Consider the following 15,813-nt stretch of genomic DNA (forward strand, 5'->3'; position numbering starts at 1 on the left):
ATGAGCAACATCTTGATGGGTTTAGCTCAGGGTTCTTGTGATTCTCAGTATCTGCATTTGTGTGTCTCCTTTTCTCCCTCTCTGCCTTGCTTCAACATTAGGTCAAAGTGGAAAACCACTACGACTTCCAGGACATTGCTAGTGTGGTGGCTCTCACCCAGACCTATGCCACAGCAGAGCCTTTTATTGATGCCAAGTATGATATCCGGGTCCAGAAGATAGGCAACAACTACAAGGCTTATATGTGAGTGGGGTTGGGGTCTCAGCACATACTCTTCAATTTCTCCTCAGCCCAGTGGAAAATCTGAGGCTCCAGGTAGCAGTCAACTCTCAGTTTAACCTCATCTGGCCCAAAAGGCAGAGAACAGAAAGAGAGTGCCATACAAGTCAGGGACTCCTAGCCTGAGTTCCTTCCATGTCAGAGGAGGGCCCATGAACTAAGATGAGAAATAAAATTAATATTTATTTTCACTAGCCTCTAAGTGAAATTTGGCATCTCCTCAGTTATAAACCAAGACAACAGGCTACAGTAGTAGTAACAGCACATGTGACCTTGTCACTAAAGGTAATCACAGAGATTTTGGGTTTTTTTTCCCCAGATTTTTGTTTACCTTCTAGTTCATTAACATATAGTATAATGTTGGTTTCAGGAGCAGAATTTAGTGATTCATCACTTACATATAACACCCAGTACTCATCATAACAAGTGCCCTCCTTAATACCCATCACCCACATAGCCCATCTCCCACTCAACTCCCTCCATCAACCCTCAATTTGTTCTTTTTTGTTAAGAGTGTTTTATAGTTTGCCTCCCTCTCTCTTTTTTTTTCCCCTTCCCATATATTCATCTATGTTGTTTCCTAAATTTCACACAGGAGTGAAATTATATCGTATTTGTCTTTCTCTAATTGACTTATTTCTTAGTATAATACACTCTAGCTCCATCCATGTCATTGCAAATGGCAAGATTTCATTCTTTCTTTTTTTTATTTTAATTTTGAGAGAGAGACACAGTGTGAATGGGGTAGGAGCAGAGAGAGAGAGACACACAGAATCTGAAGCACGCTCCAGACTCTGAGCTATTGGCACTGAGCCTGATGTGGGGCTCGAACTCATGGACCGTGAGATCATGACCTGCGCCGAAGTCAGACACTTACCCTTAACCAACTGAGCTACCCAGGCACCCTGAGATTTCATTCTTTTTGATGGCTGAGTAATATTCCTGTGTGTGTGTGTGTGTGTGTGTGTGTGTGTGTGTGTGTGTGTGTGTACATACCACATCTTCTTTATCTATTCATCAGTCGATGGACATTTGAGCTCTTATGTTGCTATAAACATTGGGATACATGTATCCCTTCAAATCTGCATTTTTGTATCCTTTGGGCAAACACCTAGAAGTTCAGTTGCTGGATCATAGGTTAGTTCTATCTTTAACTTTTTGAAGAACTTCCATACTCTTTTCCAGAATGGCTTCATCAGTTTTCATTCCCACCAACAATGTAAGAGACTTCCCCTTTCTCTGCATCTTTAGCAACATTTGTTGTTCCTTGTATTGTTCATTTTAGCCATTCTGACAGGTGTGAAGTGGTATCTCATCGTGGTTTTGATTTGTATTTCCCTGATGGTGAGTGATGTTGAGCATCTTTTCATGTGTCTATTAGCTATCTGGATGTCTTCTTTAGAAAAGTATCTATTAATGCCTTCTGCCCATTTCTTCACTGGATTATTTGTTTTTTGAATGTTGAATTTGTTAAGTTCTTTATATATTTTGGATACTAACCCTTTATTAGATATGTCATTTGCAAATTTCTTCTCTCATTCCACAGCCTGCCTTTTAATGTTGTTGATTCTTTCCTTTGCCATGCAGAAGCTTTTTATTTTGATGCGGTCCCAAAAGTTCATTTTTGCTTTTGTTTCCCTTGCCTCTGGTGACATGTCTAGTAAGAAGTTGCCCTGGCCAAGGTCAAAGAGGTTGCTCCCTGTATTCTCCTCTGCGATTTTGATGGTTTCCTGTCTCAGATTTAGATCTTTTATCCATTTTGAATTTATTTTTGTGTGTGATGTAAGAAAGTGGTCCAGTTTCATTCTTTTACATGTTGCCATCCATTTTTCCCAACACCCTTTGTTGAAGACACTGTCTTTTTTCTATTGGATATTTTTTCCTGCTTTGTTGAAGATTAGTTAACCATATAACTGTGGGTCCATTTCTGGGTTTTCTATTCTGTTCCATTGATCTATGTGTCTGTTTTTTTGCCAGTAACTTACTGTCTTGATGACTACAGCTTTGTAATATAGCTTAAAGTCCACAATCATGATGCCTTCAACTTTGCTTTTCTTTTTCAGGATTGCTTTGGCTATTTGAGGTCTTTTGTTGTTCCATACAAATTTTAGGACTGTTCATTCTAATTCTGTGAAAAATGCTGGTGGTATTTTGATAGGGATTACATTAAATGTGTAGACTGCTTTGGGCAGTATAGACATTTTAACAATGTTTGTTCTTCCAATCCGTAAGCATGGAATTTTTTCCCATTTCTTTTTGTCACCTTCAATTTCTTTCGTAAGTGTTCTATGGTTTTCAGAGTACAGATCTTTTACCTCTTTGGTTAGGTTTATTCCTAGGTATATAATTGTTTTTGATGCAATGATCAATTCCTTGATTTCTTTTTCTGCTATTTCATTATTGGTGTTTAGAAATGCAACAGGTTTCTGTACATTGACTTTATATTCTGCAACTTTGCTGAATTCATGTATTAGTTCTAGCAAGTTTTTCATGGACTGTGTCAGGTTTTCTACCTAGAGTATCATGTCATCTACAAATAGTGAAAGTTTGACTTCTTTCTTGCCAATTTGGAGGCCTTTTATTTCTTTTTGTTATCTGATTGCTGAGGCTAAGACTTCCAGTATTATGTTAAATAATAATAGTGAGAGTGGACATCCCTGTCTTGTTCCTGACCATAGAGGAAAAGCTCTCAGTTTTTCCCTATTGAGATGATATTAGCTGCAGGTCTTTCTTATATGGCTTTTATGATGTTGAGGTACTTTGTTGAGGGTTTTTTTTTTAATCAAGAATGGATGCTGTATTTTCTCAAGTGCTTTTTCTGCATTTATTGAGAGATCACATGGTTCTTATCCTTTCTTTTATTAATGTAGCATATCATATTGATTGATTTGTGAATATTGAACCAGCCCTACAGCCCAGGAATAAATCCTACTTGGTTGTGGTGAATAATTCTTTTAATGTACTGTTGGATTTGATTTGCTAATATCTTCTTGAGAATTGTTGCATCCATATTCATCAGGGATATTGGCTTGTAGTTCTCCTTTTCAGTGGGATCTTTGTCTGGTTTTGAAATCAAGGTAATGCTGGCCTCATAGAATGAATTTGGAAGTTTTCCTTCCATTTCTATTTTTTGGAATAGTTTGAGAAGATTAGGTATTAACTCTTCTTTAAATGTCTGGTAGAATTCCTCTGGGAAGCCATCTGGCCCTGGACTTTTGTTTCTTAGGAGATTTTTGATTATTGATTAACTTTATTATGAATCTGTTAAAGTTTTCTATTTCTTCCTGTTTCAGTTTTGATAGTTTGTATGTTTCTAGGAATTTTTCCATTTCTTCCAGATTGCCCAGTTTGTTGGGATATAATTTTTCATAATATTCCACTTTTTTTTTTCTGAAGTTTATTTATTTTGAGTGAGAGAGAGCATGAGCAGGAGAGGGGCAGAAAGAGAGGGAGAGAGAGGATCCAAAGTAGGCTCCGTGCTCTCAGCACAGAGTCTGATGCAGGGCTTGAACCCTGAGCCAAAATCAAGAGTTGGACACTTAACCGATTGAGCCACCCAGGCGCCTCTCATAATATTCTCTTATGATTGTATTTTTGTGGTGTTGGTTGTGATCTGTCCCTCCTTCACTCATGATTTTATTTATTTGGGTGCTTTCTCTTTTCTTTTTAAGTCTGGGTAGGGGTTTATCAATTATATTAATTCTTTCAAAGAACCAACTCTTAATTTCATTGATTTGATCTGTTTTTTGTTTGTTTCTGTATCATTTATTTCTGCCCTAATCTCTATTATTTCCCTTCTTCTGCTCTCTCTCTCTTTCTCTCTCTCTCTCTCTCTTTTTAGGCTTTATTTGCTATTCCTTTTCTAGCTCCTTTAGACATAAAGGATTCCTTTCTATACATTGAAAGGAATCCATAGATTTCACCAGGCTGCCAGAACTCAGAAAAGGTTAAGACACTCCTAATAAAAATATATAGCCCTGAAAACACTACAGAGCATTAAAAGCTTATTGGTTATGAGAAGAGATGACTTCTCCACATGACTGTGTCCATTTGCCAGAATGGAAAGTTAAAAGTTTCCTCCATTTGAATTTAGAGAAAGAAAAGATTTCAGGATGACCTGATCTTCTATAATATACATAAGAATGCAAATAGCTTATTATAATTCCAATTTTGGAAATATTAGCCTCTCACTTTTTAATAAATATAGCATAGTATTTCCTTTACAAACAAGGACATTATAACCTGGATTTGACTTTGCCGCTCAGCACTTGAGCAGACTTTAAGGTTGAGCAGCTTCCCTTTCCCTCGCCCAGCCATTTCCACTGTTCTTCCATCATTATCTCCCTTCAGTGTTTGTACTCCCCACCCCTGGAATTAGTTAGGAGCCCTTCCCTACACCCCCTTCTTCTCATAATGCTGCACACACCTCTAGCTTAGCTCTCTTCACACACAGGAATTCCTGTCACCCTCCTCTGAACTCCCTGGGGAGGGACAGTGGAACCATCTCTGCAACCCCATCAGCTTGTGTAGCAGCAGGCACAGAGTAGGCAGCCAGTAAGTACTCAGGGAAGAGCCCTTGTACAGGACTGAAGCACAGAATCTTTTTTAGTTGTTTGGACTAGATTACTGCTTTTTAAAAGTTTATAATTTTTGGGGCGCCTGGGTGGCGCAGTCGGTTAAGCGTCCGACTTGAGCCAGGTCACGATCTCGCGGTCAGTGAGTTCGAGCCCCGCGTCAGGCTCTGGGCTGATGGCTCAGAGCCTGGAGCCTGTTTCCGATTCTGTGTCTCCCTCTCTCTCTGCCCCTCCCCCGTTCATGCTCTGTCTCTCTCTGTCCCAAAAATAAATAAACGTTGAAAAAAAAATTAAAAAAAAAGTTTATAATTTTTTATTTAAAATCTTACTGCTTCAGAAAGGAATTTAGGGTTGTTTTAAAACTGTACACAATGTAAGACAAGATCATTTAAAAGATCATTATAAAAAGTAGCTAAAAGAAGCACAAAAATCAATATGTGTAGGCACCTAGGAAAGCAGATTTCCTATCCTTTACTTTTAAAAGTAAATACATAAATACAAAATGTTTATGACTGTGGAGCAAGAGTACCTTGATCTTTAAAAGGAGTTGCCACTTTTTTAAGGTTCAGGTTTCCAAAAGCATTTTCATTGAAGCATAAGAAAAGAGAATCCTCTAATATTTATGAAGGATGGGCAACCAAAGAAACTTTAGAAAACATTTACTTACTTTTTGATTTGCAAGGGGCAGTGATTTAGGTGAATATTCAGGTCCTCACAGCTCCTCTTCCCCAAGCTTTTAGCTATCCCCTTGCTTTCAGAAGGAATTGACCTGGTAATAGCCACAATAAGGTTTAAGAGTCTTCCCTTCTCCCTTAGCTCTCACCCTAGAGATCCAGAGACAGCCATATTTGGTGAAAAGAGGGTGCTGTTCCCTCTCTATTCTCAGTAGGCGATAATGTGTATCTGTCTGTGGAGGTCAGATGACCTTCAAGTCCTGAGAGGTAGTTGAGCTGTCACTGAGTGGCTTCTGGGTGCTCCTTACACTCCCCCAGGTCCCAGGTAGCCTGTATGGATCTATGCCCTGTATTCTCATTATTAGAGAAAGGTGTGAAGTGTAAGGGACATTATTACTTACTCACAGTTTCCAGGACAGTATTTGTACTGTGGCCCTGTGCTGGGGACCTGGAAGTGAGTGATTCTTTGCCCCTGCCCTTGAGGAGCTCAGCCTGGTCACAGGGACACACCCGTAAACCACCAGTGTTAGGAAGACAGTGCTATTTTTATTATGATCTTATTTTATTATGATTTTATTATGTGTGTCTCTACTCAGATTTTGCAAGTCAGTCAGCTGTTAGTTGTTTGTTTTTTTCTGAACTAGGCCGTGGGGTATGGGGGGAGCACAGCACAATGAGGGAATCAAGAGTCTTGGATTTTTTATCTGATGTCTAATTTCACTAGATACATAACCTTGCAAGTCATTTAACCTTTCTGAGTCTTAATCTCCTTGTCTGTAAAGTTGGTGTGAGGATGTCAGCCTACTCACAACAGGGGTTTGCACTGAGGCTCTGGTGAGGAAGTTGTGGAGGAAGAGCCTTGGAAAGTAGTCAGTACTGTACAAATGTGAGGGGTTCGTATTACCATATCAGTCAACTAACTAGGCTGCCTCAGGGCTCTGAAAAGTAGCCATATGTCTAGATTTCTCAGTGTCTGAGACCAGACCTCTGGAGAAGGTACTCCTGGGAACTGCTGAGTGGAGACTGCCACATGCATCCAGTCTCCAAACAGTAGCACGTGACAAGGGCAGCACATGAATGGCTCTGTCAGTAGTGTGAGCAGGGCTTTTCTGTCCCCTAGGCAATCCCCTTCCTCTTGACTCTGTATGAGTGAGGACTAATAATTAAGAAGGCCTATTTTTGGTGTTTTACAATTCATTTAAAACTGTATCAATTGATCCTCATGACAAACCTGTGTTTACACAGGGATAAGAGGCTCAGAGAAGTGAAGTGACTTGCCCATGGTCACCCAGCCAGTTAAGAGCAAATCCAGAACAGAAACCAGGTCATCTACCTCCAATTTAGTCCAAGACTAGTTGACTCTAATACCTGCTCATGGATGGAGAGGGTACAGAGGGCACAGCAGAGAAGTCACAGGTCGGTGACTTGATTCTATCAGTTGCATTTGATGGATGAGGCAACTTAAGCCTGAAGAAGTTAACTGACTTGCCCAGAGTTGCATTGTTAATACTGTAGACTGTCAGAAATTAACTGTTGAATGAATAAATAAGTGAGCTAGTAAGGAAGCCACGGAACCCTGAGAGTGTTCCCAAGATCAATAGAATTCACTCTGTATATACCAACTCAGCCCAGATACTAAGTGGGTAGGCTGCAAGTGGTTTATAGACTTGTACACATAAGACTTAGCTCAAATAGCTAATGTAAAAAGTAGATCTAGGATTGTAAGTGAGGTATAGGCAACGTCCTTTAGGGGTTCGGGAAAGTAAGTGTTCATCTGATGGAAAAGATCTGGGAAACCTCCCTGGAGCCACAGCAGTCTGGGCTGGACTATAGAGAGGAGGAGGACACTGAGGGCAGGGTTTGGCAGAGGTAGCCAGCTTCTAGGCTCAGCAGAAAGGTGCCTTGGCTACTGAGGGAAGAAGCAAGTGGGGGAAGCAGCAGTGAACTAAAATTCTGGAAAGTTTCATGTCCCCATCTTGCTGGTACGGCTCACTGCCTGTCCTATCCTGGTGGGACCTTGTTACAGGAGGACGTCGATCTCAGGGAACTGGAAGACAAACACTGGCTCTGCAATGCTGGAGCAGATCGCCATGTCAGAAAGGTGAGTGAGAGAAGTTGTCCACCCCCCAGCCCAACTTCCCTAGATGAAGAGGTGAAAGAAGTGACTCCTGCCCAAAGGGAGCCTCTAATCAGGATAGAACACAAAGGCCCAAGTAGCCAGGTAATGAGATCAGGCAGGACTGGGTTATATGCTAAATTATGAAGATAAAGACTGAACACTATGTAGAAGCTCCAAGAAAGGAGCAGTTACTGTGTACTGGAATAGCCAAGGAAGGCCACCTAGAGTATATGAGACCTGCTTTGAGCCTGGAAACATGGGTGGAATCTGGAGAGCAAAGTGAGAGGGCATTCTACAGAAGGCAATGTGCTTGATGGGGGTAGAGGGAGGGAAGGAGGAGAGGGGTGGAATGGGAGAGCTGGAGACAGGAGGGAGAGCATGCAGTAGCAAGCAGGTTTGATATGAGCTAACATCCCAGACTCAGAACACCTTCCTGTCACCTCCAGGTACAAGCTGTGGGTGGATACCTGCTCTGAGATGTTTGGTGGCCTGGATATCTGTGCTGTCAAAGCTGTACATGGTAAAGATGGGAAAGACTACATTTTTGAGGTAAGTCTGGCCCAAGGAATATCTCAGTAAGAGACACCCCCCAAAGCTGGAGGCCACGCTCTTGGCTTGAGAACTATGTGGGCTGCCCGAACCGCATTTAGTCTCTGAGGCCAGGGGATGGTTCCCACACAATACATCCAATGGCTGCGCATAGCAAAACATCTTCACCAGTAGGAAGCTGTTGTTTGCAACTAGCTAGGCTGACCCACATCAAGGGTAAGAGATGCCAGGTCTGGGTTCCTGGAGTTCTAGTCTAATGCTGTTCCTCTGGGAACACTGTAGTGATTTACCATTCTTGGTCTTAGAAAGCTGGACTTGGGAATCATTCGGTTCAGTCTCATTTTGTAGATGAGAAAACTAAAGCCCAATGCCGTGAGCGTGTGCTCAAGGCCATGGAGTGAATTGGTGTCTCAATCTGGGCTAGAGCTTAGGTCTCCTGGATGCAGGAGATTCTTCTTAGCATCTCTCTGAGGCTTAGAGATACTTTATTCAGTCTGGTCCTCTAACACAACTTTGCTGACTCCCTTTTCCCATATTAAAGGGAAAGTGAGTAGCAGTACGAATCATTCATACACTTTCTTGCCCAATCTTTCTGGGAACAGGAAAGGCTCCTTGCCAGGAGTTGGTGGTGTTTGCAGAGGATTTGTGTCAGGACCCCAAAGTGAGCTTCAGAATCTACTCCATGATCTGCTTGGCATGTAGTGTCCTGGATAATCATACGGCCCCTCTCTCGGTGGGCCTGTTTTCTCATCATAAATGAGAGCTGGACTACAGGGTCTATGGTCCTGGTTAGGCAGTCTCTTCCTAAAGGAGGAAAACATTTACCCAGACATTGAGGTACAGGAAGAATCAGGATGGTGGTGAAAGGGAAGGAATCCCAGGTCATGAGCAAAAGCAGAAATCTAGTTGTTTAATGGGCAGAATATGTGTGGAGACAGAAACTGCATGGGTGAAAAATCTCAGAGACGAAAACTGCCTACTCTTAACTAGAAGTTAGGGAGTGACCTTCATGTGTCCTGCCTGCAAACCTCTGAGCCCTAGAGCCATACTCTCTTCTTCAGCTACCAATCTTTCAACCTCACTGAGCCCTTGCCTGGGTAAAGTTTGGTGGGGAGGACCTTAGGCAAAGGTTTGCCAGAGAAGGGGACACAGGTCTATTTCTGCAAAAGAACTTGCTTCCAGCTCAAGATAAGAATGCAAGTTTTATCCCCAACCTATCTCTGATGCCTTACATCCTACTCATTCTAAAAGTCTATTCCAGGCCTTTGATGTTTCCAGACTCTTTCCTAACCTGAGCTACATCTTCCACCAGGTCATGGACTGTAGTATGCCACTGATTGGTGAACACCAGGTGGAAGACAGACAACTCATCACCGAACTGGTCATCAGCAAGATGAACCAGCTGCTGTCCAGGACCCCTGTCCTGTCCCCTCAGAGACCCTTAACCACCCAGCAGCCACAGGTAAGCAGCAGGAAGAGACATGGGAGAACCAAGAACCATTCCCAAGCCCACTGCTCTAGACTTTGGTGGCTCCAAGATGGAGGAGGCTTCTCATTAGGAGTCTGCAATAGCAGCTATAGAACTGTCCAGAAATGGAGTATTGGCTCTCTTCTCTCTGAACTTGAAGTCTCTGGGGGAACCATAGCCCATTTTCCCTTGGGATACTCCCACTTTTAAATGGGAGGGGTCTCTGAGGGGGTGCTGGGTCTGACCTCTCAACAGGTGTTTACTGTCTATGAGGGCTCTGCTGCTTTTGTAGAGAAAGAAGGGTGTTTATCAGAAATCTGCTGGTCTAGCAGTGCCTGGGTGACTCAGTCCATTAAGCATCCAACTCATGATCTCTTGATTCATGAGATTGAGCCACATGTTGGGCTGTGCGCTTGACAGCATGGAGACTGCTTAGGATTCTCTCTCTCCCTTTCTTGCTCTCTACTCCTCCCCTGTACTCTCTTTCTCTCTCTCAAAATAAATAAATAAATTTTAAAAAGAAAGAAATATGTTGGTCTAGAGAGAAGAGGGGGTCATTCTCTTCCCTCATTCTGGAAGAGAGTAACAAGGTAAAGCTCAAACTAGAAATCTGCTTTCCTTTCTAAGGGAGAGAGACAGCTTTCTTCAGTTGACTATCGTGTGTGACTCATGACCAATCACATTCACAGTGACAGAATCCAAACCTCAGGTGGGAAATCCACACTGAAGCTTTTGTGGCTCAGGTCCTGTGGCTCTAGAATGGGCCAAGAAAGGCAAGACTGAGGGTGTTAAGTCCCATCTAGGAGATATCTCACTTTGCAGAAATATCCCCTAACTTTCTTCCCACTGAATTTTTGCATAATGAAGTGGTAAGAACTTGAGATAATGAATCTAAGAACTGAATCCTAGTCTAGCTGTTCCCCTAAACAGCTGTGTGATTTGGGGCAGTGGGGGGGGGGTGGGAATTACTACCCTGTCTAGGGTTCAAGTTTTATTACTTATACATGAAAATCACTCAGAAATCTTTCTTTCAAAATCATACTTAAGACAATTAGAGAGGTAGAATAGAATAGTGATTTCAGAGTATGGGCTTTAAAGAGAGAACTACCCAAGTTTGAATCCTGGACCCTCTATTTACTGGCTTTGTGACCTTAGACACTTATATGTGGCTCAGCAGAGATGACAATGGCACCCCTCTCCTAGGGTTATTATGAGAATTAAATGAAGTAAAGAACCTAAAATATACATAGTGTATCATAAGTGTTCAATAAAAGTTACTTGCTATTATTAAGTAAGTAAGCAGCCTCTGGGCTTGGGTTCCCTACGACCTTAGGCTTTGATATCATCACCCCCTTTCCTAAAGATCAGTGCTTCACTGGGATTATACTGCAAACAGAAGCCAAGTAATTGGATTCTCAAAATACTTCAGCAAGAAAGAAGAGGAGTGGGGGAGGGAAAAACAGGATAAACCAGCCTGGATTATTTGGTATAGAAGCAAATTACCCCACATTTTCTTCTTATCATTTGAATATCACAGAATCATAGCATAGGAGCATGATTGATATTCAAAATAATGGACCTGAACCATCAAGAATCAGTTACTTGTAAGTCAGTATTCCACATGCTGTTTAAGAAAGTTAGAAACGTAATATATGAGAAATATTTCTGTAGAAATGACTAAATTAAAACAGTGTGACCATTCGTAAGTCAATTCTTTCTCTGGATGTCAGTTTCTCCACCTATAATATTAGATAGATCTAAATACCTTTTGAGCTCTGAAAATTTGAGTAAAATACTTCTATTCTGGCTGATGTTGGATAAATGGGAGTTTCTGGGCTAATAGATTTACTTCTGGTGTCCAAGTTGAGAGTAGCCACCTGCAGTGGGATGCTATCATGTATCAGCTCTTACGGGTGTCTCATACCTTCTGTAGCAGGCTCATGCTGTGTCACACCTCTGGGCAGGTGCAAGCATCTGTTTCTGTACATCAGGAATGTTAGTCACTAGAGAATTACAATAGGGTAATTAACAGAACAAAGATTAATTGCTTGTTAGAGATATAATCCCATTATTTAAAATTTATACTTAATTTGGTGTGATAAAAAAAACTTTCAGGGCACCTAAGTGGCTTAGTCGGTTAAGCGTATGACTTCAGCCCAGGTCATGATCTCACAGTTTGTGAGTTCGAGCCCTGCGTCAGGCTCTGTGCTGACAGCTTGGAGCCTGGAGCCTGCTTCGGATTCTGTGTCTCTCTCCCTCTCTCTGCCCCTTCCCAGCTCATGCTCCTACTCTGTCTCTGTCAAAAATAAATAAACTTAAAAAAATTTTAATAAACAAACAAACAAACAAACAAACAAACAAACTTTCCTGGTTTAAAAATATCAGATCTGTGGTTAGATTTTATGATTTTGTAAAGCTAATGGATCAGCAGATTGTTGCTTGTCCCTGCCTGGGAGGAACAGTAACAGGTAGCCTCCTTCCTGAGAAATACAGAGAACATCTGGTTGCAGCTTAAAGAATTTATACAGAGTAGGACAGGCTCATGCTGCCCAGGCAAGATAAACAAAAATGGGCTGTTCTGGGATTCTTTGAGGATCCCTGAAGTCCTTTTATAAATAGGAGTGTGCACAACTCTCTTGGCTTTCTATAGGAAAGTCATTTTGGACTAGAATGAAGAGGAGACCTAAGTTCAGCCTTGTCCTTGCCACTGACTCACCAAGTGACCTGGGATAGATATCGTCCTGTTTCTGTTTCTTGTGTCTCAGCATCTTCATGTGTAAAATTAAGGACTGAACAAAAAAACCGCTAACATGTCTTCTAGCAATGAAATTTAGATTATACAGAAATGATATCTGAAGCATAAAAGTTCAGTAACAAAGAAATCACCAAAAAATATTGTCCACCCCACAAAAAGCATTAGTTCTATTTTGGTACAAGCCCCTTACTCTGCAAACATTACATATTGCAACTTAAATATTCTAAAGAAAAATGGGAGGTAAGAAACATAGTAAGGAATGAGCTTTCCTAGATATAGGAGCTCCTACAAAAATCCCCTTGTAGCAAAGCCAGACTGGCTCAAGGATAAGCTTTTCTCTGCTCAGGCTCACATTCAAAGCTACACTAAGATATTGTGGGAAGTACATTGTGCTGGGAGTTAGGACACTCAGGGGTTCGTCCTACTCTATCCTGATATTATGTGACCTTGGGTAAGTCTTTCCCCATCTCTAGGTCTCTAATTCCTCACTTACGGAATGAAGTTGGATCAGATAATATCTAGATCCCTTTGAATTCTAAAGTCACATGAAACCTGGAGTCAGCCCAACTGCAAAGTCTGAGAGTACAGTCTTCCACAAGACTGCCTTCACTCCTGATACCAACAGAAAGTTCAGAGTTCCCAAGAGTTCTCTGGAAGGACTCACATAACTTACTGAAAGCTGTTATACTCACAGGTGTATTATAGGAAAGGATACAGGTCAAAAATGAACCAAAGGAAGAATGCACAGGGCAGAGTCTGGGAGATTCCAAACATGAAGCTTTCATTGTCCTAAGGATCCATTAACCTCTCAGCATCCTTATGTGACAGTACACATGGTGCTAATCAGGGAAACTCATCTGAGATTTGGTGTTCATAGTTTTTATTGGTTTTCATGTTACAGTTATGCTCGACTGATTGATCACCTGTTTGAACTTGGTCTCCAGTATCACCATACCTCAAAGTCAAATTAATACCATGTGGCCCCACGGGCTACTGTGAGTCACCTCATCAGCATATATTATCAAATGTGATCTGAGGGGCTCTCACCGCAAATAACAGGGACACTCCTATTGCTCAGGGAATCCCAAGAATTTTCCTTCCAAAAGTAGGGGGACAAAGGCCAGATTTCTTACCTCCCAGGAGTTGGGGGACAAAGGCCAGATTTCTCTTTGGGCAAGGCCAAATTCTTTACTCCACATATGATTAAATTAGCTTAGCCAATGTTTCTTGAATATTTTAGACCCTGTGGGCAAGGGACATGCCTTTTTCATCTGTGTTTCCACTGACTAGCACAGGCCTAGCCCAACATATGTGCTTAAAATTAGTCATTAGACTTAGGGCTACAGTGATGAATGAAATATAGTTCCTGTCCAAAAGATGTTCATATTCTAAATTCATATCATGACTGAATTCACAGAGGTCATCACTATTGGTCAGATGGTACCTTCTTATATTATCTATTAGTTTCCTCCTGAACCTTGTGCCTTGACCCCAGCCCCGCTAAAGACAGAAATACCAGTCTGTCACACATGGCAAAATGCTGCTACTTGGGCTGGAAGTCATGACTGAACTGGTCATATTTCCACCTCCTATTTCTCCCTGATGATAGCATATTTCCACTGGTTATGATTGAGGAGACATTTCAGTCATCCTGGCTCCAGGCCCATGGAGTGTCAGACCAGATTGCTTCCATATTCCCACTATTACATCTGCCAGTTAATCTGCATCTTTAGCCACATGATGTGCTTCTAAGGCCCACCCTTCACTGGTGATCTGGATGCCACCTCCTTTTGGCTTTCAAGTTATCCCTATTTTCTCCATCATCAGTTTCTTCTTTCTAGAAGATTTTCACATCTACCCACAAACATCTGCCATTTAGAAAAATGAAATAATAACCAATCCCACCATCCCACTGAAATTGCTCTTGTCACAGTGACTCCAAGTCACTGAATTCTGATCTTCCCATCTTCTTATCTTGCATGACTTCTCAGTAGCCTTGATGCAGTTGCCCACACTCCCTCCTTCTTGAAACACTTTCCTTTCCAGGCCTCAGTGACCCTGTTCTTGCCTGGTCTTCATTCTACCTCATTGATTTCTCCTTCTCACCTCCTTTGCTGGCTTCTCCACTTGTGTTAAACCACCAAATGTCGGTGCCCTAGAATGTGGTCTGTGTACATTCCTTGGCGATCTCAGCCAGCCCATATCTATCTCCTGCTCTGACCGCTCCTTGAACTCCAGATTCACATTTTTAACTCTTGCTTGACATCTTTATTTGCATGTCTGAAGGCATCATAAATATAACAAGGCCAAAACAGAACTCTTTTTTTTCCCCTTAAATTTGTCTTCCTTCCAATTTTTCCCAAGCAACTCACGTAGACCCCTGCCTGCCTCTTTGCCCTCATACCATCCTAGCTCTTCTTCACTGTGCCCCAGCCACACTGGTAGGGGCCATCACATCAGCTGTGTCCTCTCTCTGAAATGCTCTTCCCCTTTTTTTGCATGGCTGGCTCCTTCATGACAGTACAGCTGAAATTGCCTCAACCATCCAATCCGAAGGTACCACCGGCTACCACCCCCGCTTCTTGAATTTGCTGCATAGCCCTTGCTATCAGCTAAAATCATTCTCATCTGTTTATGCCTTTGACTCTTCCAGTAGCATGTAAGGATTTGGAGAGTAGGGGTCTGTTCACTGCTGTGTCTCTAGGGCCTGCAGAGTAGCTGGTAATTTGTAGCCACTGAATACATCATGAGTATACTGGGGAGTGGGCGAGAGTGATGTGGCCAGATACAGACAGTCCTCAGTAGAAAAGTTAACAATAACAAAACTAGGTCTGTCTGCTTTTTATTATCATTATGTGATAGCAATTCTATGCAAATGACAGTGACTAAAATACTCCTCCTACCCAGGCAAACCACTCCTCCTTCTCCTCCCCTTGATATGGTATTGCAGTACATATTTGTTGAATGAGTTCCCAGATGGAATAAGTGTCTTTAACAGCCCTTAAAGCATATTAGAGTTGGTGTCAGGATCCTGTGAGTGATTTTGGTAGTGTGAAAATGGAAGGGCTGTAAGCCAAGGGACATTACCTGGGTCCCAGCCAGAACTCTGTACAGTACACTGAGACCTTAGGTGCTGTCACTAAGTCACATTCCATTCCTCACAATCAGACCCCTCTTGCTGGCCTCTTTCTTCCATGGCTCTGGCAGCTCAGGCTGAAAGAACTTCTGGCCTGAGTCACAAGCCCTAAGAGCTGCTTCTTGCCCAGTATTCTAGGTCAAGACCAGGACAATTTATCTACCTTTCTCTTTCTCCCTCTCTATCCTTGTCTGCAGCTCTACTGTTACAGCTCTCATTTCTTTGATTCTAGAAGAGCACCTAAAGGAGGCTGAGGGG

The 15,813-nt window shown here is 42.0% G+C and overlaps 1 protein-coding gene across 1 annotated transcript in view; it reads left to right on the forward strand.

Moving 5' to 3' along the window:
• Positions 1-15,813, forward strand: part of SYN2 (synapsin II) — a 196,880-nt gene that overhangs the window by 164,788 nt on the left and 16,279 nt on the right. Inside the window, exons 7-10 of the mRNA XM_043588144.1 lie at positions 102-244; positions 7,555-7,629; positions 8,094-8,196; positions 9,509-9,658. Of these exons, the coding sequence (XP_043444079.1) occupies positions 102-244; positions 7,555-7,629; positions 8,094-8,196; positions 9,509-9,658 (471 nt within the window). The remainder of the gene's footprint in view (positions 1-101; positions 245-7,554; positions 7,630-8,093; positions 8,197-9,508; positions 9,659-15,813) is intronic.

Source organism: Prionailurus bengalensis, chromosome A2, assembly GCF_016509475.1.
Source record: "Prionailurus bengalensis isolate Pbe53 chromosome A2, Fcat_Pben_1.1_paternal_pri, whole genome shotgun sequence".
Taxonomy (NCBI): Eukaryota; Metazoa; Chordata; class Mammalia; order Carnivora; family Felidae; genus Prionailurus; species Prionailurus bengalensis.